The sequence below is a fragment of the Neofelis nebulosa genome, chromosome 1 (genome assembly GCF_028018385.1).
Source record: "Neofelis nebulosa isolate mNeoNeb1 chromosome 1, mNeoNeb1.pri, whole genome shotgun sequence".
Classification (NCBI taxonomy): domain Eukaryota; kingdom Metazoa; phylum Chordata; class Mammalia; order Carnivora; family Felidae; genus Neofelis; species Neofelis nebulosa.
The window spans coordinates 63,366,324-63,394,245 of NC_080782.1; the positions used below are offsets into that span (position 1 = coordinate 63,366,324).

Sequence of the window (27,922 nt, forward strand, 5' to 3'; positions counted from 1 at the left end):
TCCTTGATGCCATTCTTTCATGTGTTTATCACGTACGGAGCAGCAAAATAGCAGCGGTAGGATGGCTGTGCTCCTGCCTGGACCCTCATGCTGATGGGGTGGACAGGACAGGGCTCTCGTCCCTAATTCAGGGGTGTGTCCCACTCAGTGATGGTCATTACGTGAGCTGGCACATACAGGACTGAGCTCACTCAGTGGCTGGTGCTGCTTTGCACGCTTATGTCTCAGGTCTCGATGGATTGCCCTTTGGCCAGCTTCCTGTCCCTCGTGCTCCAACCAAGCCAAATGGCATGCAGCTCCCTGACCAAGCTGCCCTTCCCAAGGTCTTGACTTTGTAAGTGTATTTCCAAGTAACTGAAGTGTCCTTCCTCTCTCCTGGGGCTAACTCAGGAAACTGACGACAGCCTGTAGGCAAGATGTGGCTCACAGATTATGTTTGTCCTTCTATTGTTCTCATGATTTCTTAGAAGCCAAGTTCTAACACTTAAAACTTGAGACATTCCACAGAGAAATCTGGATCTTGCTTCATCTGGTTGCATGGGGCCCTGATCCTGCATAGCGTCATTTGTGTGGAGCCCGGGGCTGGCTGCTCTATCCAGTCTGCTCTGCCCATGTGCCCAATTTGCCTGGCCCCCACTGGCATCTGCGTTTTACACTCCTGGTCTAACTGCAACCAAACTAATATGAGTTCACTCCTTGGTGAGTTACACATAGAGACTATACCAGGTGGAGTTGTGGTTTTGATTTTTGTTGTTTGGTTTTTGGGTTTTGTTTTTTTTTAGAGAGAAATTGAAAATTTTAAGCAGGCTCCATGCTCAGTGCAGAGCCCAATGCGGGGCTCGATCCCACAGCCCTGGGATCATGACCTGAGCCAAAATCAAGAGTCCAGATGCTCAATCGATTGAGCCACCCAGGCGTCCCAAGGTGGAATTGCTGTACAACAGAAACTTATTTGCAGCAAATAAGGAAATCACTTTGAAATCTGTGACCCCTGAGTAAAGGTGAATGGGTTTCTTTCATTTAGGGTTAGGATGGATATTCAGAAAGGGGAGTTTCAGTCATTATTATAGGTAGAGGTGGGTATAAGGTCATACACTTGTCTTAAGGAAACCTGCTGATTTAGCATCGTCTGTTGTGTTAATGAAGTTTGTTTCTGCCGTGGGTGAAGATTTTAACATTCTAATGAAGCAGAGGTAACTGTTGGACCTGGGGAAGGGGTTATGGGCCTGCTGAAGAGCCATAAACTGGATTGGGTCTTGGGCTCCTTATCTTGGGGAAGCAGTGAAAGGCCTTGCTTACTTTTGAAACAGCCCTGGGAGTTTTGCCACTGATTCATTATTATCTCTGATATGGTTAGGCTACTTCCTGGCCTAGTTGAATCTGTTGTTAGTTTTTGCATTCTTATTCTTCCCTTAAAGTCCTTAGCTATTGAGTTTTTTGCATTCCTTTGTAATTCTGACACCTTGTAAGTTCTACAAGAAGTGTGCTAGAGCAAGAAGAGATGCTTGGGGGCACCTGGGTGGCTCAGTGGGTTAAGTGTCCACCTTTGGCTCAGGTCAGGATCTCATGGTTTGTGAGTTCATGTCTCGAATTAGGCTCTCTGCTGTCAGCGCAGAGCTTGCTTGGATCTTCTGTCCCCCTCTTTCTCTGCCCCTCCCCTGCTCAGGCTTTCTCTCTCAAAAATAAATAAATATTAAAAAAAGAAGAAGAAGAAGAGCTGGTTAGGCATATATCATAGAAAATAGTTGGGACCTAAAATGACTTCTTTTTTCTTTTTGTTTCGTTTCGTTTCGTTTCGTTTCATTTTGTTTCGTTTATTTATTTTGAGAGAGAGAGCAAGGGAGGGGCAGAGAAGGGAGAGAGAGAATCCCAAGCAGGCGCTGTGGTTTCAGCACAGAGCCCAACACAGGCTCAAACTCACAAACAGTGAGATCATGACCTGAGCTGAATTCAAGAGCTGGATGCTTAACCGACAGCCACCCAGGCACCCCTAAAATGACTTCTCTTTCTTTTTCTGGGCACCCCTAACTCTTTCTGCTTGCATAACTTCTATTTACCCTTCAAGATTTAGCACCAGATCCATCTCTAAAATCCTCCCTTGCTTCTGTGAAAAATTATTGATTAAAATGCATGATAAAAATGCATAAAATGATAAAATGCCTCTAGTGACACATGGCTGGACACATTGAGTTTCTTAGTAAATGTTGATTGAGTCCATTATTTCCCATTTTGAATGATGAAAAATGAGCTCAGATTAATTGTCCAGATCCCAGAGAACGTAAGAGATGGAGTTAGTATTTGAACCCAGACCTCACTGCGTCAGAGACCACTCACATCCCACTTCAAACCATCCATCCCTGGTGGTCATTTTTTCACCCTGTCATTTTTCACTCCCATTCCCAGAGTCTGACAAGAGACTAGACATCAGTGTACAAGGGAGAAGAAGCTATACATTTATAGCAGTAGTGCTGCCTGGTGGGAAAAGCATTGTCACCATTTCTCCACGGGACAGTCTGTAAGCTTTTGAGCAAGTTACTTAGCTCTGTGCTTCCGTTTTCCCGGTAGTGAAGCATCATACTTAATACTTGCACTGCCTTCCCGCCTCATGGAAAATGGCAGGATCAAATAGGCTCTTTCTGAGGACCCTGAAAGCTGTGAGTGTACAAATGCTAATATTGTTTGTCGTTATTGTTGTTTTACTGTATTTCCAATCTAAGATTTGCTTTGCACCGAAAGAGGTAATGATTTTTTTACCAAACAAGTCCGTGGAAGCGGAAGCACAAACCACAAAATTCAGTATGCATTCTCTGACTCAGGCATTGATTTAAGAGTAGGCAGAATGATACTTGTCTTGGCTCTGAAGCCAGAGAGATTTGTGTTCAAATCCTGCTCTGGTTTTTGGGCAGCCATTTGTATGAGCTTGTTTCCCCGTATAGGTGAGAAGCTAAAAATGTTTCTCTTTGTGAAAATGCTTTATCAGACGTGAAAACTAAAGTAGTGGTCCACCAGATTCTTCTGCCCTTAGGAGTCACTTGGATGCTTACTAATAGTTTCTACCCCTTTGCTGGGAGGTTCCGTGATGCAGTAAGAATGGAGAGAGACCTCTTCAGGTCTTATGTGAATGTGTATTTCTGAGGTGGCTCTTGTGTGATATTTACAACCAGTTAACTCTGGGGATTGTGGATTAGGATACGTGTAAAGTATATATATACACACAGCACATAAAATAGAGTAGGTGCCTCATACATGGCAGCTATGTTACCATTAGTAGTCTAGTGAGATCTGTAGTTTTTTCCGAATTTGAGTTTTGTCTTTATTCTCAAACAACACATGATTTAGTACCCAGAAGTTGCATAAAAGTAAGATTCCATACTAGATTATAGCACGGACGACATATTCTGATACCTGGTCTGGGCCCTCGGCTCTAGCCTTAATTCTCATCAATAAACTTAAGTGATGGTGTTTCCTAGGAGTCGGTCTTTGCTTGTTTTCAGCAACCTGTTCACTACAAATGACGGACCAGAGCTTTGAGAGCGGTCATTCCCACCACCGCCAGCCCCCCACGGGCAACCAGATCATGCCAGAATGCTTGTATTGAGCCATGTGAGTAATAGTGCATGGTGAAGAGCAGGAGCTCAGCATCACATGTGAGTTCTAATCCCAGTGCTGTCAGTTCCCAGCTGTGCGCCCTTGGGCAAATTGCTCAACCTCTGGGCCTCAGTGTTGTCATTTACAAGATGGAAGTAAAAAGTGCCCACTTCACTGAGTTGTCAGGCTTAATACCCGAGATACCACGTGTAGAGCGCAGAGAGCTCAGCAAACTTTAGCTTTTCTTTCTTTCTTTTTTTTTTTTTAATTTTTTTTTTTTTTTAACGTTTATTTACTTTTGAGACAGAGAGAGACAGAGCATGAACGGGGGAGGGTCAGAGAGAGATAGGGAGACACAGAATCCGAAACAGGCTCCAGGCTCTGAGCTGTCAGCACAGAGCCCGACGCGGGGCTCGAACTCACGAACTGTGAGATCGTGACCTGAGCCGAAGTTGGATGCTCAACCGACTGAGCCACCCAGGCGCCCCTAGCTTTTCTTTTAAAGGAGATGGGCAGTAGGTTTGTTTGTAGGAGCTGAGGGAAAACGTTTTCTCAGGGGAGCTCAGATAAATGCTGGTTGGTTTGGTTGTTTTGTTTTTAAGATTTTATTTTTAAGTAATTTCTATAACCAACGTGGGGCTCAAACTTAACAATCCTGAAGTTGACAGTCACATGCTCTACCAACTGAGCCAGCCAGGTGCTCCAAATGCTGGTTCTTGAATGGAGGGGAGATGTACGGGCAGTAATGTGTTTTGGCTGCTGCAGGAAATGGGGACTGGAGAATGCCACATGGGTGGGCCTGCCTATCAAGGTTCAGACCCAAGGATTTTAGCGTGTTTCCTGGAATGACTTTGAATTAAGCAGTTTCCTACCGACCTCATTATGCAGATGTCCATTCACTTGAGTGAGTCCCCTGTGCTATTTTGGGAAGCCTCCAAACTTTTCTTGTTAAATGTTTTATTTATTTTTGAGAGAAAGAGAGGCAAAAGTACAAGCTGGGAAGGGGCAGAGAGAAAGGGAGACACAGGATATGAGCAGGCTCTAGGCTCTGAACTGTCTACACAGAGCCTGATGTGGGGTTTGAACTCACGAACCGTGAGATGACCTGAGCTGAAGTGGATGCTTAACTGCTTGGTCCCCCCAGGTGCCCCAATGGAAGCCTCCAAACTTTTAAACTTCAGATAACTGCTTCCAAATGTCTGTTTTCATACTGCATTCTGGCATGTTCAGCTACAGAGCTCTTAGTGTGAGCTGGGCAGGCAAGGGATTGAAAATTCTGGGAACCAGACAATTCTACTCACCGAGACTCTAACGTCCTCTGTTGATACTACAGACTGAGCAGTTCCCATCTGACAGCGTGTGTCTTTTTTCACTGTCCTGTTATATTAGTTTTTTTTTTTAAGAAGTAATTCTTGGGGCGCCTGGGTGGCGCAGTCGGTTAAGCGTCCGACTTCAGCCAGGTCACGATCTCGCGGTCTGTGAGTTCGAGCCCCGCGTCAGGCTCTGGGCTGATGGCTTGGAGCCTGGAGCCTGTTTCCGATTCTGTGTCTCCCTCTCTCTCTGCCCCTGCCCCGTTCATGCTTTGTCTCTCTCTGTCCCAAAAATAAATAAAAAACGTTGAAAAAAAAATTTTTTTAAAAAAGAAGTAATTCTTACATATGGTGTAACATTAGATGATAACACAAGGCATACAGTGAAAAAGTTAAGTTTCCTTGTCACCTTGGTTCTCGGTTACTCAGTTCTCTCCAGAAGCAGTCACTGTTTCCAGTTTCTTTTGTATTTTTCCAGAAATATTTTGTGCCTATATGATTGGGCGCTTATTAAAAGTCTGTGGGGCATCTGGATGGTTCAGTCGTTTAGGCATCCGACTTCAGCTCAGGTCATGATCCCACGACTTGTGAGTTTGAGCCTTGCGTTGGGCTCTGTGCTGACACCTCCGAGCCTGGAACCTGCTTTGGATTCTGTGTCTCCTCTCTTTCTGCCCTTCCTCCGCTCAAGCTCTGCCTCCCTCTCTCTCTCTCTCTCTCTCTCTCTCTCTCAAAAATAAACATTAAAAAAAAAGAAGTCTGATCTATGAAGAAGTCTTCTTGAGAAAGACAGATCATCCAAATGTAAATAGCTCTATACTATAAGGTTGATTTACTGTTTGAACACATAATTACAATATAAACATGCACAAATATTAAGTAAAATATTTGGCTGAGGCACCTGGGTGGCTCCTTTAAGCATCCGACTTTGGCTCAGGTCATGATTTCATGGTTTGTGACTTACAGCCCTGCATCTGGCTCTCTGCTATCAGCTCGGAACCCGCTTCAGATCCTCTGTCTCCCTCTCTCTCTGCCCCTTCCCTGCTCACACGCTTTCTTTTTCTGTCTCTCAAAAATAAATGATCATTCATAAACATATATTCTTTGGTCTTCAGAAATAACTAAGTGCACCTGGTTGGCTTGGTCAGTGGAGCTTTTGACTTGATCTCAAGGTTTGAGTTTGATTCCCACGATGGGTGTAGAGATTCCTTAAAATTTTGGGGGGCACCTGGATGGCTCAGTCAGTTGAGTGTCCAACTTCGGCTCAGGTCATGATCTCATGATTCTTGAGTTCAAGCCCCACATCTGGCTTGCTGCTGTCCGTGCAAAGCCTGCTTCGGATCCTCTGTCCCCCTCTCCTTCTCTGGCCCTTCCCTTCATGTTCTCTCTCTCAAAAATAAATAAAAAACATTTAAAATAAAACTCTAAAAAGAAATAACTAAGTCAACCACATCCTCGCCTACCCCTAGCTGGAGAGCCACTAATTCTAAAATAGGGTTTTCACAGTTCTCATCTTAGGAATTAGATGTCTCTGTCTTGTTAAGCTGTGTAGAATTCAGGGTTTTTGGGTTGACTTACTGTCTGAAATTGGAGAAGCAGTATGGCTTAGTGGGATGAACAGAAGCTATAAAGACTTCTATTCAGATCCCAGTTCTGTTACTTAAAACAGGCTTTGGGCACGTTACAGATCTAAGCCTCTCTTTGCTAATATGTAAAATGGGTTTAATAAGGTCCATAAGGTGCTATGACTATTGAGTGACAGGTAATTTAAAGCACCTAGTTCAGTGGCATATGGCTGCTACTCAAGAAACCTGTCATCAGTGGTGGCTGCCCACGCATATGTGCTGAGCAAATGAACTGTGAAGCATGTTGGGGCTTTCAGCTCCTCCACTAACCTCCAAGCTTCCAGATCAGGAAAGGAACTTTATGATTGCATGGCTTTGTGACTCTGCGTGCCTGTTTTTATTTACAGGGTCGAGTTTAGGAAAAGGGATCCTCGGGGTTGCACTAGAGCATTTTAGTCAGCTCTTGTTTACTTTATCCTTTTGGGATTGTCTTGGAGGTTTTTCCTTTAGCAGTTGATCTCAGACTTTTTGGTCTCAATATACCTGCTTACACATTAAAAAAAAATTATTTATTTTGAGGGATGGGGAGGGAGCACAAGGGGGGTGAGGGGCAGAAAAAAGAGAGGGAGAGAGAATCCCAAGCAGGCTCCTTGATGTCTGATGTGGGGCTTGATCTCGTGAACCCTGAGATCACGACCTGAGCTGAAATCAAGAGTTGGACACTTAGCCTGTTTATGCATTTAAATACCTGTTACACATCTAAAAATTATTGTGGGGGGCATCTGGGTGGCTCAGTCAGTTAAGCATCTGACTTTGGCTCAGATCACAATCTCAAGATTTGTGAGTTCACGCCCGGCATTGGACTCTTTGCTGTCAGTGCAGAGCCTGCTTCGGATCCTCTGTCTCCCTCTCTCTCTCCCATCCACCCCCATCTGAAAAAAAAAAAAAAAATTATTGTGGACCCCAAATCTTACTTATATATGAGTTATGTCATATTATTTACTACATTATAAATTAGAACAGAAATTTAACATATTTTAGATTCATTTTAAAATAACAATAATAAACATAAAATCTTAAATAACATTTTTATGGAAAATCTTTTCCAAAGCAAAATCTGAAAATGTGGGAAGAGTGACATTGTGTTGCATTTTTGCAAAATTCCTTAAAGTCTGGCTTAGTGCAAGACAAATGGATTCTTAACAATGCTTCTGCATTCAATGTGTTGCAACATGTTTTGGGTAAAGCACAGGAAGAAAATTGAGCTTCACACAGATTGGAGAATAGAGAGGCCCTTGCACGTCTCCTGGGAGAGTCTCAGGGACTTCCCTGGGGTCCATGAACTATACTGACTTATTTCCAGAAGTAGACTTTTAAGTGCCTTGAAGGCAGAGAGTATTTCTTCATTTGGTGGGTCACTGAATCTTAGTTCCTGGCCTTCGATACCACTTTTTATCTAAAGTGGGTGATAAAATGTGTTTGACAGATTGACTGATAGAGGGAGCTATTGGCCAATGCTAGCCCACAACTGTAATACCAAGATTAAGGAATTTTCTCATTTCACAGAGCGTGAAACAGATTTAGACAAAACTGGTGTCTGAAGAGCCACATCCCTGTGCTTCCCAACACCTGCTTTTTAAAGAAGTTGCCAAGAGGGTGAGGCAAAGACTAGACTTAATGTTGGGGCGCCTGGGTGGCTCAGTCGGTTGAGTGTCCAACTTCGGCCAGGTCATGATCTCACGGCTCCTGAGTTGGAGCTTGGCGTCAGGCTCTGTGCTGACAGCTCGCGGAGCCTGGAGCCTGCTCTGGATTCTGTGTCTCCCTCTCTCTCTGCCCCTGACCCACTCAAGTTCTGTCTCTGTCTCTCTCAAAAAGAAATAAACATTAAAAAAAAAAAAAAAAGATCAGACTTAGTGGGATCAACTTAGAAAATATTTGCCTTTATTTAAGAAACAGGAAAAAATCTACAATAGCTAAAAAGTGGAAGCAACTCACATGTCCATCTTCAAATGAATGGAGAAACAAAATGTGGCAAATACACACAGTAGAATGTTATCCTTAAAAAGGAAGGAAATTCCGATACATGCTACAGCATGGCTTAAGCTTGAGGACACTGTGCTAAGTGAATCAAGACCGTCACAAAAAGAAAAATACTGTATGATTCCACTTATATCAGGTATCTAGAGTAGTCAAATTTACAGAAACAAGGTAGAATAGAATGGTGGTTGCCAATGACTGGGAGCAGGGAGAATGGGGAGTTGTTAAATGGGTATGAAAAAGTTCTGGAGGTTGGGCACACAGCAATGTGAATATACTTAATGCTACTGGGCTTTACCCTCCATGGTTAGGAGGGTGAATTGTATTATATTTTACCATGATTAAAAATAAATTAAGAAAAAAATCGGAAGAAAGCAGTAAACTTTTTTCTCTAATTTAGTTATGGCTGACGTCACCCTTAAACTACTCAGTTCAGTTATACAAAGTGTTTATTGAGCACATTCTACATATAAGTACTCCTGAGGAGCAACCATCAGTTAAACAGTGCCTGTCCTCAAGAAGGAGTTTGCCCTCTACTAGAGTGTTGGTTAAGATACACGGCCACAAAAGAAACACTAATAGAATGAAATAGATCTCGGAGAAGGCAGTGCTTGGACTGGAACTTAAGGACAACAGAGTTTCTAACTAGCAAGTTTTCCGGGAGCAGTATATACACAACGATGACCTAGTTTCCCATATTACTGGTCAGATCAAAAGCTTGGAATCGTGTTTGAAGAGTTGGTACAGATGTTAAAGATTATTGGTCCAACTTCCTATTTAATCCAAGAATCTATTCTGCTAAGTGAAGAAAGAAATCAGGAGGCAATTCGAGGTAAGAAAACGTGGCTAGTGCAGGGAAACGGTGGTCCACGATAAAAATACACTGGATTTAGGGAGGGGCGGAGTCCGGCGCGCGGGTCACGTGGGGGCGCGGGAGGCGGGTCTGTGTGCGCGCTGGTCACGCGGCCGGGTGTTGACACTTCCGGGTGGGACCAAAGTGAGGCGGCTGGGCAGGGGTTGGCAGGTTCCGCGACAACCATGGCGTATAACGGCCTCACGGTGCCTCTCATCGTGATGAGCGTGTTCTGGGGCTTCGTCGGCTTCTTGGTACCCTGGTTCATCCCTAAAGGTCCCAACCGGGGGTAAGTGCGCCAGGCCCGCCTTGGGAGGGACGCGCGGCGAGGACCGGCCAGGCAGGGCGGGGGAGGGGGCGACCTGCACCGGTCAGAGACCTTGGGGCGGCCCTGGACTCCAGAGTCAGGCCCCTATCTCCTGCAGCCCCCCGACGTCTTGTCGCAGCAGCTTCCGTGTTCGCCGGGCCGAGGGTGAGGAGGGTGACTTCCGACGGACCCTCCTTGGCAAGGGGTTTTAGGGAAATTTGTTCTCATCACGGGCCTGTCTGGGGAGGGCGCATCGGAAATAGGTTTATATCGACTCAAGGAGAAGTTGGGGTTTGCCTCTAGACGACTTTTCGCCCCTTTAGCCCTGCCCTCCACTCAAATGAGGCCTCGTTTGCCTAAACTTTAAAGGAAAGGATCAAATAAGACAGAAATGCCCTTTGTGCCTCACATGTTGTCGCAGTTGCACAGGACAAGCTTGTGCAGCAACGTTGAGCCCAGGCCTTGCATCTAGTGGGCGCCAGGTAGTTGGGGCCTGATCTAAAGCGAGATTAATTACCGAAGAGCAGGAGGTATTGTTTAGAAACCCCTGCGTCATACCTTTTGGAGAGCGCTCCTGCGCTTGTATTTTGAATGTACCAAGTTCTTAGAATGATGGACTAAGACTTTTCTCCTAGACTTCTTTGTTAATTAGAGCTTTGTAATCTATTTTATAAGCATGAGATAGAGCCTTATCTTCATAGGAGCTTTGGAACACCCTCTTTCTGGTTCCTCTTTTGCCTCTTAGTCATTTTTTCTCAGCACAAAATCACGTGGAATGAAACTTAGGCTGAAGACAGAGCTTGTCAGAAACACCATCTCTTGCTTTATTCTTTGAAACAAATCGGTGGCTTTACAGTGCTTTGCATGCATAGGAGGCATTCAGTAACTATCCATTGAATGAATGGATAAGTCTATTGCCTTTATTAAAGGAAAGAAAATGCCATTATTCCTTAATATTTTGTGACCCAAACCCCATTTGCTGTCTGGGTACTTATATTTGGTACTTATATCTACCTTGAAAGTCAGTCAGTTTGTTTAAAGAGTTAAAATGGTAGATGAATTTCTACCATTTGGTGGTATTGGGTTTCCCCTTCCCCCTTCCCCCCCATAACATCAGTTATAGAGGGTCATCTCTCTAGCCTATAATAAATGATGCAGCGTGTCAGTTCTTGGGTTATTAAAACAATTGGTATTAACCAAATTTAATTTCTTAGACTTTTTTCTTCTACTAGAGTTAAGGAACAACGAAGTACTTCTTTGTTGTGTTTCTTTCTTCAGTTATTTCATTACTCTACTGTCTGCCTCTCCAGCCTAAATACTCAAAAAAGCATTTACTAATGTGCTGGTAACAACGACCACTCCTTTCTGAAAGACCCCCATTTGGGACTCCCCATGCCCAACCTTGGGACTTCATGCTGCTGCTCTTATCCAGGGTAATGAAATGCTTCTTGTAGTACATTGAACTACTCAGTTTCCAGCCGTAGTGTCATGATTCAGGTTTGACCTGCTAGTGATATGTTATCTGGGCCTAATTCACAGCCTCTACCCCAATCCTTGTGTTTCCTGCTCTTGGCAGGATTGAGCAGTTCTTAGAACACAAAGTGTCTCTTAGGAGTTACTGTAATTACACTTTGAGAAACACTGCTCCTAGCTGGATGATCCCTGTGACCTTGGACAATTTAATTAACTTTTCAATGTTCCCATTTCCTTATTCTAAGATGAAAATATTAGTACTGAATTAGTAGTAGTTCCCCTTTGTCTCCTGAAAGGCTGCAAATGGGTTTTCTTTTGTTTTGTTTTGTTTTGTTTTTTTAGTGCCGTGAAGTTTGATTGCTTCAAGGACTAGGTGAATAATCAGGAGAGCATTTCAGATTTGAAGGATTTAAAAATATCTTTGTTAAGGAGATAAGTAAAGGTGGCTGTGTGACAAGGGAAGAAGAGAGACTTTGATGTTAAATCCTTTCCCCCTGTAAGTCCCAAGCACATCAGAATGCAGAAAAGTCTCTGTAAAACCCAAATCAAACCCCTTGTTCTCATTCTTTTCGACACTGAAAAAGGGCCAGGTGAAACCAAGTTTGTGTTTGGAATCAGCTTTCCTGACCATTCATGTTTTTATGATTTCACTCTCTTCAGGAATCCACAGATGCTCTAAAAGCTTCGGTTTTTCACAGTGGCTCCTTTAGCAGTAGGTGTGTGTGGGGGGGTGGTTGGAGCTAGATCATAGGGACTTCAGTCAGCTCCAATTTTTTCAAACATACAGAACATTTTCAAACATAAAAGAATAGAGAGACTGCTGGATACCACCACTTAGATACAATTGGTAACATTCAAATTTGCTTTATATCTGTGAATATGTGTATGTGTGTGTATATACACACATATATAATTTTGCTGAACTGTTTGAAAGTAAATTGCATTCATCACGATGCTTTACCCCTAAACACTTCAGCATGCAACAACTAAGTGGCATATTTGGAGACGATATTTTATGTGTGCATGTATGTATGTAATCTCTACCCCCAGCATGGAGCTCGAATTCATGACCTTGAGATCAAGAGTTCCACCACGTTCTTCTGACTGAGCCAGCCAGGCACCCCTGAAGGCGGGGCGGTGGGGGGGGGGGGCTTTTGCTATGAAACTATTAAAGCAGGTAACACAGAAGAGACTCAGCTGTTTTCAGCTCTCTGAAATGGTCTTTGGGGAAGACAGAAGATACAGGGATTCCACGTTGAGGCAGAGGGATGGAAGAAAATGAGCAAAAGCTTGGCATGGAGAATAGTAAACCTGACGTGTTTTGGGGGACAGTGAGGCCCCCTGCGTTTGGGAATGAAAGGTTGCTGTTTGAAAGTGGAGAGTGGTGAGGATGAGTGGAGGGAACTGGTGACAGGTGAGGAGCCGGACTTGATAGTGTAGATCTTCACACATTTTTAAGTTTTTGTGTTTATTTTGAGAGAGAGTGTACTTGAGTGCGAGCAGGGGAGGGACACGCAGAGAGGGAGAGAGAATCCCAGGCTGGTTCCTCGCTGTCAGCAAGGAGACTGATGTGGGGGCTTGATCTCACGAACAGCGAGATCATGACCTGAGCTGAAACCAAGAGTCGGATGTTTAACTGACTGAGCCCCCCGCCCCACCCAGGCACCCCTTCAAGCATTTTTATTCTGCAGTTGGCAAAGTTTTGTAGCACAAACTCATGCATACTTATTTATGTATTAGAAGCATAATGTATCAGTTACTTTGAAGAATGTGCCTTCAAAATATATCCGGAGTCTGACCAGTCCTCCCTACCTGTGCTACCAGCCTGGTCCATGGGATTATTGCAGTTCCCTCCCCAACTGGTTTCTCAGCTTTTTCCCTCTGCCTCTTTACCCCCAGGTTGTTTCCACTCTGGAGAGATTCTCTTAGAATCGGAATCAGATTTTGTCAGTCCTGTTCTTGGATCCCTCCAAATAGCTTTCCTTTTCCTTTAGAAGCTACCAAAACACTGCTCTTTATCCTCCTGAGTGTCAGAAATTGCAGAACTACAGTTGATCTATTTTGAAGGTGTTTCCAATTCTTGTCTATATTCTCCCCTCCCTTGACTTCACTTCCTACCAGGCTCCCGTGGCTTTGCTCAGCCCCTCGGGCCTCTGTCCTGTTTTAACTCCAGGTACCCTAGAGCTTCTGCATTCGCTATTGCCCCTGTCTGGAACATTCCCTCACCTCCTTCAGGACTGACTTGCCGGGTCCTACCCTCTTTAAAATTGCAGCCATAGTGGGTGCCTGGGTGGCTCAGTCATCAAGCATCCTATTTCGGCTCAGGTCATGATCTCATGGCTCATGAGTCCGAGCCCCTCTGTGCTGACAGCTCAGAGCTTGGAACCTGCTTTGGATTCTGTGTCTCCCTTGCTCTCTGCCCCTCCCCCACTCACGCTCGCTCTCTCCCTTCTTCAGAAATAAATAAACAAACATTTAAAAAAATTAAAAAATTGCAACCACAGCCTCCAACCCCTGTATACCCTTATTCTCCTTTCTTGCTTTAGTTTTCTCTATTAGCACTTACTGACCATCTGGCATACTAATGGTACATAAATAAATAGTTCTTGATGTGTCTGACTTCGGCTCAGGTCATGGGTTCGAGCCCCGCTCTGTGCTGACAACTTGGAGCCTGCTTCAGATTCTGTCTGTCTCTCTCTCTCTCTGTCTTCCCCACCCCTGCTCATGCTGTCTCTCTCAAAAATAAACATGAAAAAAAATAGTTCTTGTTTATTGTTTACCTTGTTTGTTGTCTTTCTCCCCCACTATTATGTAAACTTTACCAGAATGGGGGTTGTCATCCATTTTGTTTACTCCTCTTTCCCCAAAGCCTGGTACATACCGGATTCTCATTGAAAATCTGCTGAATGAATGAATGGATGTGCCAATATTAACCACAGAAAGTGCACATGCACACACAAAACTTCTAAAGGATGAGTTAAAAATAAGATAAATGGGAATTCTGATATTTGCTTCTTGCATCCTAGAAGATAGTCTTGCTTATTCTGTGGGGTGTGGAGACCCCCTTTTTGGAAATTACTCCCTATGGATGATGGAGAGTATTGAAAGATGGTCAGCTGTAGAGTGATGTAATGAAAAGAATATTTTAGGGGCACCTGGGTGGCTCAGTCATTTGAGCATCTGACTTCGGCTCGGGTCAGGATCTCACCGTCCATGAGTTCGAGCCCCGCATCGGGCTCTGAGCTGACAGCTCAGAGCCTGGAGCCTATTTCAGATTCTGCATCTCCCTCTCTCTCTGCCCCTCCCCCGCTCATGCTCTGTCTCCCTCTGTCTCTCAAAAATGAATAAACATCAAAAGAATTAAAAAAAAAGAGTATTTTAGAAAGAAGACTCTGAGGTGATTGTGATAGGATGAAAGGGAAGGAAGAAAGTTTTGAATCTTTTAGCATTTGGTGATGGAGGGTGAAGGGGAGGTGTGAGCAGAAAGATGACAGATTTGTGGAGTGGGTGGGATGGGTGGAAATGACAGAGCTTCTTCTGGGGAGTAGGGAATTGGGAAGAGGATATCATGAGTTCAGTTGTTTAAATGTTGAGATTCAGCTAATCAGAGATCCAGATTTAACTATTTTCAGACGGGACTGGAGATGGGGAGAGGTCAACATTAGAAAGTTTGTTTACTTATTTACTTATTTATTAAAAAAATTTTTTTGAAGAATCCTCTCTTTTTCATTGTGAACCCATGCAGTTCTGATATTTTTAAAGTTTACTTATTTTTAGTAATCTCTGCCCCCAACGTGGGGCTTGAACTCACAACCCTGAGATTAAGAGTCCCATGTTCTTTCGACTGAGCCAGCCAGGTGCCCCCTAGAAAGTCATATATAATTTTTTTTAATTTTTTTTTTTTTTAACGTTTATTTATTTTTGAGACAGAGAGAGACAGAGCATGAACAGGGGAGGGTCAGAGAGAGGGAGACACAGAATCCGAAACAGGCTCCAGGCTCTGAGCTGTCACCCCGGAGCCCGACGCAGGGCTCGAACCCACGGACCGCGAGATCATGACCTGAGCCGAAGTCGGAGGCTTAACCGACTGAGCCACCCAGGCGCCCCCTTTTTAATGTTTGTTTATTTTGAGGAAGGGAGAGAAAGACAAGAGTGTGAGTGGGGGAGGGGCAGAGAGAGAGGGAGACCCAGAATCTGAATCAGGCTCCAGACTCCAAGCTGTCAGCACACACCTTGATGTGGGGCTCAAACTCACGAAGTAGGAGATCATGACCTGAACTGAAGCTGGACATTTAACTGACTGAGCCACCCGGGCACCCCTAGAAAGTCATATTTTTAAAAGTATAGTGTCGGGGTGGCTGGATGGCTCAAATAGTTAAATATCTGACTCTTGATTTCTGCCCAGGGCATGATCTCATGGTTGGTGAGATCAAGGCCCACATTGGGCTCTGTGCTGACAGCACATAGCCTGCTTGGGATTCTCTGTCTCTGTCTGTCTCCGACTCTCTCTTCCCTACTCACCAAGTTCTCTCTCTCTGTCAAAATAAATAGTAAATGAATATGTTTTTTAAAAAACCTGTAAAGTAAAATACAAGTATAGGGTCATTTCATTGAAAACTACCAAAAATGAAGTTTCTTGGATGTCAAAACTAATTGTCACTGCAGCCTTTTGTGTTCAGTTTAGATGGGTTTGGGATTAGCCATCTAAACTCTGGCCTCGATACATATCCCTTTAAATAAAAATGTTAATTACTTAAACCCCTACCGAGTACAGTCTATTGATGTTTGAACAGATTTAGATCACTTTTCTTGTGCACAGTCCTTGCCAGTTTGATAACTTGGGATGGAGGCTTAAACCATCCTGCAGTGTCTGCTTAGTTTGCTGGTTATCTAATGATGTTTTGTTTTGTTTTGTTTTTAGAGTTATCATCACCATGCTGGTAACCTGTTCAGTTTGCTGCTATCTCTTGTAAGTACGTTTCTCTTGTGAGTAGCTTTTTTCCCAAGATAACAGGAAGTTATTCTTGGTATTTATAACGTGTGTGATTGAAAAATAAATTCGTGGGGGCACCTGGGTGGCTCAGTCAGTTAAGCATCCCACTTAGGCTCAGGTCATGATCTCACAGTTCGCGGGTTCCAGCCCCTCGTTGTCTCTGTCCTGACAGCAGGCTCAGAGTCTGGAGCCTGCTTCGGATTCTGTATCTTCCTCCTTCTCTGCCCCTCCCCTGCTCACACTCTGTCTCTCTCTCTCTCCTTCAAAAATAAATAAACATTAAAAAAAAGAGAGAAAAAGAAATTTGTGGAACATGATTGTTGTGAAACTTTTACAGTTTTATGTCATTGGAGCTGTTCCCTTATGTAACATCTAGAAATAGTATCCTAAGATGGAAAAGAACACACTTTGCTGCCGCTCAGTACATTTACATAAAAACTGTACAGATGCTTTGTTCTTCTGGCAATACAAGTGTAAATTATTTGGCACAAATTGAAATCTTATAATTAGCCAGAAATTGCCCTTGTACTACTTTATACTTTACTGTTGTGAGGAGTTTAGGCGTACTCATTTTGTTTAAATATCTCACTCTGAAGCCAGTAGCCATTCTTTATTATGACTTGTTTATTTGATGAACAGGAGATGAGCTAGAATTGCAATCAAGATAATTTTTTTAACATACTGTATCAAAGTATGGTAATAACACCTAGTCGAAGAGGTAACATAGTTTGTATAAATTATTGTTTGAAGGCTATTTTAAGGTATGTAAGTTAATTCCTCAACATATATTTTTGGAATACCAACGAGGATTCTTTTTTTTTTTTTAATGTTTATTTTTTGAGAGACATAGAGAGACAGAGCACAAGTTGGGGAGGGGCAGAGAGAGGAGACACAGAATCCGAAGCAGGCTGCAGGCTCCGAGCTGTCAGCACAGAGCCCGATGTGGGGCTCGAACTCCCAAACCACGAGATCATGACCTGAGCCAAAATTGGACGCTTAACCGACTGAGCCACCCAGGCGCCCCGCTAACGAGGATTCTTAATCCTCATGAGTGTCAGCAATGGCAGACCTGTAATTGAACTATTGTCAAGAGGTTTCCAATGCTTGTCTACATTCTCCCCTTCCCTGAAGTACGGAATGAGTCAAGCCCCAGAAAAAACTGATTATTAATCAGTTTGCGGAAAGAATGACCATTTCAAATGTATTCAAAGGCCGTATGGTTCCTTTTTTTTTTTTCATGGAGAGCTATCTCACATTCCATAAAATTCATCCTCTTACTGACTTCTTTTTAGAGTTTAGAACCAAAGGTTATCTTTTCTCAAAAAGATCTCTGTAGCTTCCTGAGACTTCTTTATATGGGAAGTGTCAGTGTTGGTGGAACTTCCCACAAGAGGGAGGAAACAGCAGTTCTGATCATGTGACGAAAAGCCATGGTTCTTTGTGACTCTGAATCTGTGCATTTATTTCCTAGGGCTTTTGCACTAAGGTTTTTCAAAGAGGTTTGTGGGGATGACCCAGTTCTAGTTGTTGGCATAGGTCAAAATTTGCTCCTGACAACAAGTCATTACCATGAATTTTAGCTATGTGGCCATTCAGTCACTTGTTGGAGTGCAACTTGAAGGTTTAAAGCTCATTTGCTAATTGACGATGGTATTGACTGCCTCAACCTTAGGGCGTAGGTGATGAGGCTTTCAACAGTTGGCTTGTTTAGTCTGTATTTTTCTAGTTAAAAAGGTAGATGGCTTTGGGGTGCCTGGGTAGCTCAGTTGGTTGAACATTCGACTCTTGATTTTGGCTCAGGTCATGATCTCACCATCATGAGCTTGAGCCCCATATCAGGCTCTGTACTGAGTGTGGGACCTGCTTAAGATCCTCTCTCCCTCTGCCTCTCTCCCCTGCTCGTGCTCTCTCTCTCTAAAATAAAATTAAAAAAAAAATAAAAAGGTAAAAGGCTTTTTTAGGTGATATAGCTCAGTTTCCAGAATGAAAGAATGGAGAATTCTTATACCAGCTGTGTTTAGCTTTAAAGAGTGAAGAAGTACATACGTCATCAGAATTTCTCATTTTTGTAAAGGTGATTGAGTTTCAGTCTATACCACTGAATCTCCTATCACAATCTCAACAAGGGAGCTGTTTTTCAGTCCAGGAGCCAAGGAATGGTCAAAAGTCCTTTGTTTTTCTTCCTTTGAAGATCTCTGTTACTTGAGCCGCAAGCTTGGTAGTAGGGTTTTAAAAATGAGAAAATTACTGCACAGAAGAAAGACTGGGGATTAAGAAGATAGGGCAGAAATGTTTTATAACTTTCTGGTCCTCCGTCGTGTGTGAAACTTGCTTAATTTTCATATAATGTTTTCTTTTTTTTAATGCTTATTTTCAAGACAGCGAGCGAGCATGAGTGGGGGAGGGGCAGAGAGAGGTGAGGGGCAGGGGATCTGAAGTGGGCTCTGTGCTGATAGAGAGCCCAGTGCCAGGCTCGAACTCTGAGCCCAAGGTGAGCGCTTAACTGACTGGGCCACCCAGGCGCCTCTCATAATATTTTCTTTAAAACAAACAAGAAGCCTTTCCAATCATTTCCATGCCTCTTATTTTCATTTTCAAGTGTAAAATGAATAACTGGACTTGGTTGGAAATTATACATCTTGGGAGTCTTAGTGAGTCAGGTGAGAAGTATCTGTGAGCCTTTACCTCTTGCTGTCTAGATTTTTTCCTTTGTCCCAAACATATGGGTGACTTCTCTGTTGACAGTGGATTAGTTCTGTCATCAGTGTATTAAACATAGCACACAGTGTTCTAACATTAAATGTTAGAAATGTCCAGAAAGGAGGCCATTGTATGGGGAAATGAGCTGTATAGCATAGACTTTATGAAATTGTTTTTTTTTCCTTTGTTTCTTTGAAACCCGATCATATATCCTATTTAGCAAAATAGCTGCCTGGAACATGCATGAATAACTTGAATTCAAATCCCAAATACTTTATTCCACAAAGGGACAGGATTCTGTAATAAATTTGAAATTTAAAGACAACTTCACTGTATATGTTTTTGAAACTACCTCTTGAAATAAGAGACACCCAAACTGGATTTCCTAAGCGAAGTCACATTTTTGAAATACGTTCATGGACTTCTACATTGCCTTCGGTTTATGGCACTTTTTTTCTCTTTCCAGTTTGTTTATGGTTTAAGGTTAGATTCATGGGGCGTGACTTGTTTGAGCTCTGAAAAATCAGGATCTCTGCCAGTACAACCAGTTTGTGCTAACAGTTGACCAGAGGAATGTCTGAATGTTATACATCTGGTTCCCTCTTTGAGGCACAAGGTCACTTTTGTTCCTTAAGCATACAATCCTGTTAGTTGCTGTTCCATACTTTCTCTTGGTCTTAGGTTAGTTTTTAATGTTGACTTATGCATGTAGCTTCCCCAGAATCACAAAACTTAACATCTTCAGGGTAAATTAGAAATTCAGTACTGTATTATGAAGATACAATTGCTTCTTGGAAAACATGCTATATCTTTAGCACTTGACTAATTGTACATCTCACCCGCAGAGTGATACACAAAAAGAAATAGTGACCAAAAGGCAGGAGTCCTTGGTTTTTTTAGGATGAATAGTATGTGGCCTGTTTATGTGGTAGTATGGTTATGTGAGTTTTATTTTATTTTTATTATTATTATTTTCAATATTTGTTTATTTTTGAGAGAGAGAGAAACAGAGCGTGAGGAGGGGAGGGCCAGAGAGAGAGGGAGACACAGAATCCGAAGCAGGCTGCAGGCTCTGAGCTGTTGGCCCACAGCCTGATGCGGGGCTCGAACTCACAAGCCATGAGATCATGACCTGAGCTGAAGTAGGATGCTTAACTGACTGAGCCACCCAGGCGCCCCCTCAGCATGTTTATTTAGAGCCTACTGTGTGCCAAGCACTGGATGTATAGCAGTGAAGAAACAAGACAGACATATCCCCCTGCCCTCTTTAATGAGGGGAGACTGTAAACAACTAAAGAGCCAGAGAGACCCCAGTCACTTACCAAAGTAGTTCCTTCATCTGCTTATTCCCACAAGCCCCTATTCTGTGACTTCAGACGAGTCGCCCTCACTCACTCCCCCAGCCGCCTAATACTGCCCATTGCACAAGGACCTACACAGCCTACAGGAGCTTTGCCCAGCCTGTCCAGGGATGTGCACATCCACAGCTGAGCATAGCCTTGCTTTGGTCCTGGCTGTACAGCCAGTTTGAGTACAAGATGTGATCACCTCCCAAAGTGTTCCACTTTGGTTTCCAACCAAGTAGCCACAAGCTGGTCAGTTTCTGGGATGTGCTATATATATATATATATATATATATATATATATATATATATATATATATATATATGTGTGTATGTATATATATGTGTGTGTGTGTGTATGTATATGTGTGTGTGTGTGTGTGTGTATATATACACACATATATATATACACACATATATATATAGTCTTGAACTTTATGTACATATATACTTTATATACATGTAAATACTTTATATATATACTGTATGTATATATACTTTATACATACTGTATATATACTTTATGCTTTATATATATACTGTATATATACTTTATATATATTATATATACATACCTTATATAATATATATATATATATAATGCATATATACATGGTCTTGAACTTTTAAAACGTACTGTATGCTCTTTACAAAAATTAAGGGCATAGAACAATGCATCTTCATTTGTCTACCCACCTGTTACTCACGTTCAAAAATTATCCACTCACAGCCAATCTTGTTTCATCCCCACACACTTTCCCTCTCCTCCCCAGATTATTTTGAAGCAAATTCCAGACATACATGTATTTCAATATATATGTCTAAAGGATAATCATTCTTTTTTCATGTAATAACTACAATACTATTATCACACAGAAAAAGTTAATTCCTTTATATCATCACATATATTTAAATTTCCCTAGTTGTCTCATTAGTTATTTTACATTTTGTTTGAATGAAGATGCTTGTAAAGACCACGCATTGCAACTGGTAGATGTGCCTGTCAAGTCTGTGTCAGTTTCTTCTCCATTTCTCTTTCTTTTTTCTTGCACGTTTTAATAGGAAAAAACTGGGTTGTTTGTCCCATAGTTCTCCAGAGAATGGTCCTTGTTAATTGCATACCTACCTGTAGTATTGTTTAACATATTCTTCTTTCTTCTGTATTTCCTATAAGTTGGTGGTCGTATCTAGGGGCTAGATCACATTCAGTTTCAATTTTTGATGTCTATTTCGTAAATGGTGTTGATGCTTTCATCAGGGGGTACATAACGTCTCAGTTTTCTTTGTGTTGTTGGAATCATTGGCAATATTCTGTTTCTGTAATCTATTTATTCATTAGCTAGAATACATCCATAAATATTTACTTACTCAACTGTTTCATTATCCAGATAGCTAAAAACTGTTCATAAAGGAAAGCTAGGTTATATGTCTGGTTTTCTCTTTACTTACCCATTTGCAAAATAATGAATTGTGTTCCCTAGCATCTTCTGAGGATGAACAATAAGTTTTGTTTTGTGTTGGTATCATTGTGATCTGATACATTTAAACATATTTGATGTATTTCAATCCAGTATAATTAATCTTTGTTGATGTTCAAATTGTCCCATTTTTGGCCAGAGGAAGCACGTGTTTTATTTGGCCTTCTGTTAGCTGGCTGTTAGTCTCTGTCTTCACCTCTAGCTTTTGAAGCTCCTTCAGGAGCTTTTTTTATAGGTGGACTGTCTGTCTCTGTCATCTCCAAAGATGAGATCAGATGAAACAGGTCCTAGGAGGGTGTGTGATTTGGGAAGGTTGTATTTGACTTTATAGATACATAGAGTTTTTAAAAAATTGTAAGTATTTATTTATTTTTGAAAGAAAGAGAGAGAAAATATGAGCAGGGGAGGGGCAGACAGAGAGGGAGACACAGAATCTGAAGCAGGCTCCAGGCTCCGAGCTGTCAGCACAGAGCCTGACTTAGGGCTCGAACTCCCAAATCCCGAGATCATGACCTGAGCTGAAGTGGAATGCTTAACCAACTGAGCCATCCAGGCGCCCTTAGATGCAGATTTAAAAAAAAATTTTTTTTAATGTTTTATTTATTTTTGACAGACACAGAGAGACAGAGCATGAGTGGGGGAGGGGCAGAGAGCGAAGGAGACACGGAATCTGAAGCAGGCTTCAGGCTCTGAGCTGTTAGCACAGAGCCTGACATGGGGCTCGAATCCACAAACTGTGAGATCGTGACCTGAGCCGAAGTTGGACACTTAACTGATTGAGCCACCCAGGTGCCCTGGGCTTTTTATTTTTTATTTATTTATTTTTATTGCCAGTTTGTTTTCATAGTACAGGTACTCCATTGTTGCTGCATCATTGGTTGGAAAGATTTTCCTTTCTCCTTTAAACTGCTTTGGCATCTTTGTTCAAAACGACTTGCCCATATGTGTGTGAGCCTACTTCCAGATGATCTGTTGGTTGATCTCTGTCTAGCCTTATCACAATACCACATTCTCTTGAATATTTAGTTTTACATTAAAATCAAAAAGTTGAAGTCCTTAATGTTTTTTCTTTAAGATTATTTGGCTATTCTAAAATAGCCATATAGATTTTAGAATAGTCTAGTCAGTTTCTACCAAAAAAAGCCTGTTGATTTTAGTTGGTGTTGTGTTTAATCTATAGATCAATTTGGAGAGAACTGACGTTTTAATAGTACCAAGTCTTCTAATCTTTAACATGGTGTATTTTTCCATGTACTTAGGTTTTCTTTTATTTATTTCCTTACTTCTCCTGAATTTGGGTTTAATTTGCTCTTTTTTTTAACTTCTTTTTTATTTTTTAATTTACATCAAGTTAGCATATAGTGCAACAATGATTTCAGGGGTATTTCCAGTGGTTCATCCCAACAAGTGTCTTCCTTAATGCCCCTTCCTCATTTAGTCCATCCCTCCACCTGCAACCCTCAGTTCTCTGTATTTAAGAGTCTCTTATGTTTTGTCCCCCTCCCTGTTTTTATATTATTTTTGCTTCTCTTCCTTTATGTTCATCTGTTTGGTATCTTAAATTCCACATATGAGTGAAGTCATATGATATTTGTCTTTCTCTGACTGACTGATTTCGCTCAGCATAATGCTGCCTAGTTCCATCCATGTTGTTGCAAATGGCAAGGTTTCATTTTTTTTGGTTGCCCAGTAATACTGTATTGTATGTATCTACCACATCTTCTTTATCCATACATCTGTCGATGGACATTTGGGCTCTTCCCATACTTTGGCTGTTGTTGATAGTACTAAGTGGAAACTTAAATGATTTTAAACCTTTGTTCTTTTTAAAACGTGTGCAGTTAATTCAGTAGAATTCCCTCTAAGCATTACTTTAGCCACAGCCTACAAATTTTGGTGACACTGTATTTTTCATTAATTTTTAAATATTTGGCACTTTCTTTCTTTCTTTTTTTTTATTTTTTTTTAACAATGCATTTTTTTTAAATTTTTTTTTTTTAACGTTTATTTATTTTTGAGACAGAGAGAGACAGAGCATGAATGGGGGAGGGTCAGAGAGAGGGAGACACAGAATCTGAAACAGGCTCCAGGCTCTGAGCTGTCAGCACAGAGCCCGACGCGGGGCTCGAACTCACGGACCGCGAGATCATGACCTGAGCCGAAGTCGGCCGCTCAACCGACTGAGCCACCCAGGCGCCCCATCTTTCTTTTTTTTTTAATATGAAATTTATTGTCAAATTGGTTTCCATACAACACCCAGTGCTCATCCCAACTATTTGGCACTTTTCTAGATATCTTATCAGAAGATATACTCTGGGGGGCGCCTGGGTGTCTCAGTGGGTTGAGTGCCTGACTTCAGCTCAGGTCATGATCTCTCTGTTCGTGGGTTTGAGCCCCACATCTGGCTCTGTGCTGACAGCTCAGAGCCTGGAGCCTGCTTCAGACTCTGTCTGCCTCTCTCTCTGCCCCTCCCCCACTCATTCATTTTCTCTCTCTCTCTCTCTCTCTCTCTCTCTCTCTCTCTCAAAAATAAACATTAAAAAAAAGAAGAAGATATGCTTTGTAAGATTCCAAATCTTTTGCAATTGGGGTTTGTTTTATGACCCAGCATAAGAGTTTATCATTATAATCATATCATGTGCACTTCAAAAGTGTATATTTTGAAGTTAAGTGTGGTGTGTTTTATAAACATCAGGTCAAGGTAGTTCAAATCTTCTATAGCTTTATTGAGTTTTTTTGTCACTATTATTAATTCCTGAAAGAGGGTGTTAAAGTCATCAGCTATGGTAGATTTTTCTATTTCTCTTTTTAATTCTTTCTACTTTTGTCTTACATGTTTTGAAGCTCAGTTATTAGGAGCATACACATTTATGATGATGTCTTCTCAGTAAATTGACATTTTATCATTATAAGGTATCCCTTTTTATCCTTGGTGATACTCCTTGACTTGATTTTTACTTTATCTGATACTGATAATCATACCACCTTTCTTGTGCATTATATCTGTCTTTATATTCAGAAAGTGCCTTTTTGCAGGCAGCATATAGCTCAGTCTTATTTTTTATCCATTCTGACTGCCTTTGCCTTTTAGAGTTCCTTATTTTTGTAGATTTGAGTTTCTTTTTAAAAAAAGTTTATTTTGAGAGAGGAAGCATGAGTAGGGGAAGGGCAGAGAGAGAGAATCCCAAGCAGGCTCTTCACTGTCAGTGAACCTGATGCGGGGCTCAAACTCACGAACTGCAAGATCATGACCCAAGGCAAAGTCAGACACTCAGTTGACTGACTGAGCCACCCAGGTGCCCCTGTAGATTTGAGTTTCTATCTGATATCCCTTTAGTCTGAAGAATTTCTTGTAGTATTTGTTGTAGGACAGGTATGCTGATACATGTTTACTAATCTTTCATTTACCTGGAAATGTCTTTATTTCATGTTCATTTTTTGAAGGATAGTTTTTCTAGATATAGAATTCTGAATTGACAGGATTTTTCTTTTCTTTTAGCTGACTTTAAAGATGCTTTTCTAAAAAAAAATAAAATAAAGATGCTTTTCTATTGTCTTCTGACCTCCATTATTTCTGCTGAGAACTCAGCTATAATTTGAATAATTATTTCTCTTTTATACGTTCTTTTTCCTTTGGATGTTATCAAGATTTTCTCTTTATCTTTGGTTTTCAGCAGGTTGAATATGATGTGTGTAGGTGTAGTTTTCTTTGAATTTATTCTGATTGAAGTTTGCTAAGCTATATGAATCTTTAAGTTAAGTTAATGTTTTCCATCAAATTTGAGAAAATTTCTGCCTGTATTTCTTCTATTTTTTTTCTACTGTGTTCTTTTTCTTCTGACACTCCAGTTGTACCTATGTTTGACTGTTTGATTTTTTTTTTTAATTTTCTGACATTCCCAATCTGTTCATTCTTTATAGAAATTTTCTTTTAAGTCCTTAAACACATTTATGATAACTGCTGTAAAGTCATTGTCTTTTAACTACAACATCTGTATCATTTTGGAATCAGCTTCTGTTGATCCCTTTGTTCTTGACTGCTGATTAGATTTCTTATGTTTTTGCATGACTGTTTTTTACTAAATACGGGATATTGTAGATGACAGAGACTCTGGATTCTACTTTGTTTCTCTGAGAGAGGTTAAATTTTCTTGTAAAAAACAGTGAAATTATTAATTGATCACTTTAAACTTGTGGATGGTTGGTTTTATACTTTGTTGGGGCAGATCTATGTCAGTTTTGCCTTTAGATTAGAATGAATTCTCCATTAAAGTTTGGCCCTTCTGGTTCTGGAATTTCAGTGGAAAATCTGAGTGTTCTAACTTCAGATTCCGAACCCTCTCTCTCCTGTGGTAGGCAGCAGCTGAAATTTCCCCAACATCCTTTCAGACTTCCAGGTGTTTTCCACAGCCCTTTTCCCGGAGCATACACGGTTCAGGGATCTGCTAAGGGGTTAAGGGAAATTTATACACAGACTTCGGGGCTCCCCTTTTTGGCACCTCCTTTTTGAGATTTCCTTCTTTAATTTCCAGCTGCCCTGGCAGCTCTGAACTTCATCTTTCGATACCCCAAGCCAGTAAGACTGCAGCCTTTTTCTTGAGCTTCAGTTATTTATTTGCTCCACACATGGACTAGACAATGTTCTCAGGAGAAATGCTGTATAAAGGTACTACTGTGGCCTCCTTTCAAGGATTGAATCCCCTCCAGGTTCTGCCTGTGTTTGGACATTCTCTAGTATCATCAAATAGTTATTTTTCATATTTTATTCAGGGTTTATAATCACTTTCTATAGGATCAGTATGATACAAGTTACTCTGCTGTACCAGACCAGAATTGCACCAACTGACTTTTTTATTTTCAGGTATTCTATTTTTCATTTCTGTAGGTGTTTGTTTTGCTGCTTTTACAAGTTTTGCTTTTCCTTCCTCCCTTCCTCATTTCTCCCTGCACATATTCAAACTTCTTTCTCGAAACATAGTAGACAGTTTATTTATAGTCCACATCTGATCATTCCCATATATGATGTCCTTGCGGATCTGTGTCAACTCTCTGCTGTAACTTTGGTCCCTCTCACTCATAGTGCCATATGTGGCATGGGGCTGAGGGAGAGTACCCAAGGAAGGACAGACTTGGAAGGGAATCAGACCTCATTGGAGAAAGTATGGCTCAGCCCACCTGACAGCAGAGAAGTTCATTGGTTTGGCCAGGCTAGAGTTGGTGAGCAAGCAGTAGGCCACCCACCCTCTGGAGTACAGGCCGGAGAGTGGGCAGTTCATGGCCTGGGTGGGATTCCCTGCATCCGTGTGAGCAGGAGACCTTCAAAGCATGTAGGCCATGCAAGGGCTCTGGTTTCCTTGTCAGGGGGACAGCAGACAGGTTATTTCCAGGCTGATGCTATCAGATCAAAGAGCGACTGTTTTCCAGGCCTGAATCAGTACAGGCTCCACGGAATATTCTCATACCCACTCCAACTTCCAGCCCACACCTGCAATGCCCCTCTAGCCCCCTCTCCTGAGAAAGCTTAACATCTTGTTCACTGTAAAGGAGAGAGAGGAATTCAGTTGCTTATTATAGAGCACATATTAAAGGGTGTGTTCAGAGATGATCGGCAATAAATTCATAAGTGAGGCACACACTTCAAATGTCTTTCATCAGGGAGAGTCCCATCCGTTTTAAAACTCGCCTGATTAGGTCAGGTCCACTCAGGATAATTTCTCTTAAAGCCAGCAGTACTGTTTAACACAGTCTAATCTTGGGAGCGGCTGTCCCATCGTACCTACCATCCTGGGTTTAGACAAGGCATGTACACTAGGGGACGGGAATCTTGGGGGAATATCTTAGAATTCTGCCTACCACAGAGGGCTGGGGGCAGAGAGGAGGTGGAGGCGACAATGACTCACTGTTACATGAGAAACTCCTTCATAAAGTAACTGGCTTTTATTCATTCTGTGGCTGTCTCACAGAGAAAATGAAGGAATAACTAGTATTTATTGAACGTCTAGGTGTCAGCTACTACACAGAGCACTTTCATACATTAACATCTTGATGCAGAGATTATTATCTTCATTTTACAAAAGCGAAAACAGGCTCAGTGTAAGGTCATTGCCTGCAGTCACTCCGCTAATATTTGGTGTAGCTGGAATTGAAAGCCAGTCTTGCCTAATGCTGAATCTCCTATTTTCTTTGTTTTTCTCTCTATAGTAATAATATTTAAATTCAAATTATTTAAATAAAGCAAAACACAATTCACCCATCTCTCCCATCCCCTACATCCCACC

At 41.8% G+C, this 27,922-nt stretch overlaps 1 protein-coding gene across 1 annotated transcript in view; it reads left to right on the forward strand.

Annotated features, from left to right (window-relative positions):
- Positions 1–9,457: 9,457 nt before the first annotated feature.
- Positions 9,458–27,922, forward strand: part of ATP6V0E1 (ATPase H+ transporting V0 subunit e1) — a 31,881-nt gene continuing 13,416 nt past the window's right edge. The window contains exons 1-2 of the mRNA XM_058723506.1: positions 9,458–9,639; positions 16,052–16,099. Coding sequence (XP_058579489.1) covers positions 9,536–9,639; positions 16,052–16,099 — 152 coding nt within the window. The 5' untranslated portion in view covers positions 9,458–9,535. The remainder of the gene's footprint in view (positions 9,640–16,051; positions 16,100–27,922) is intronic.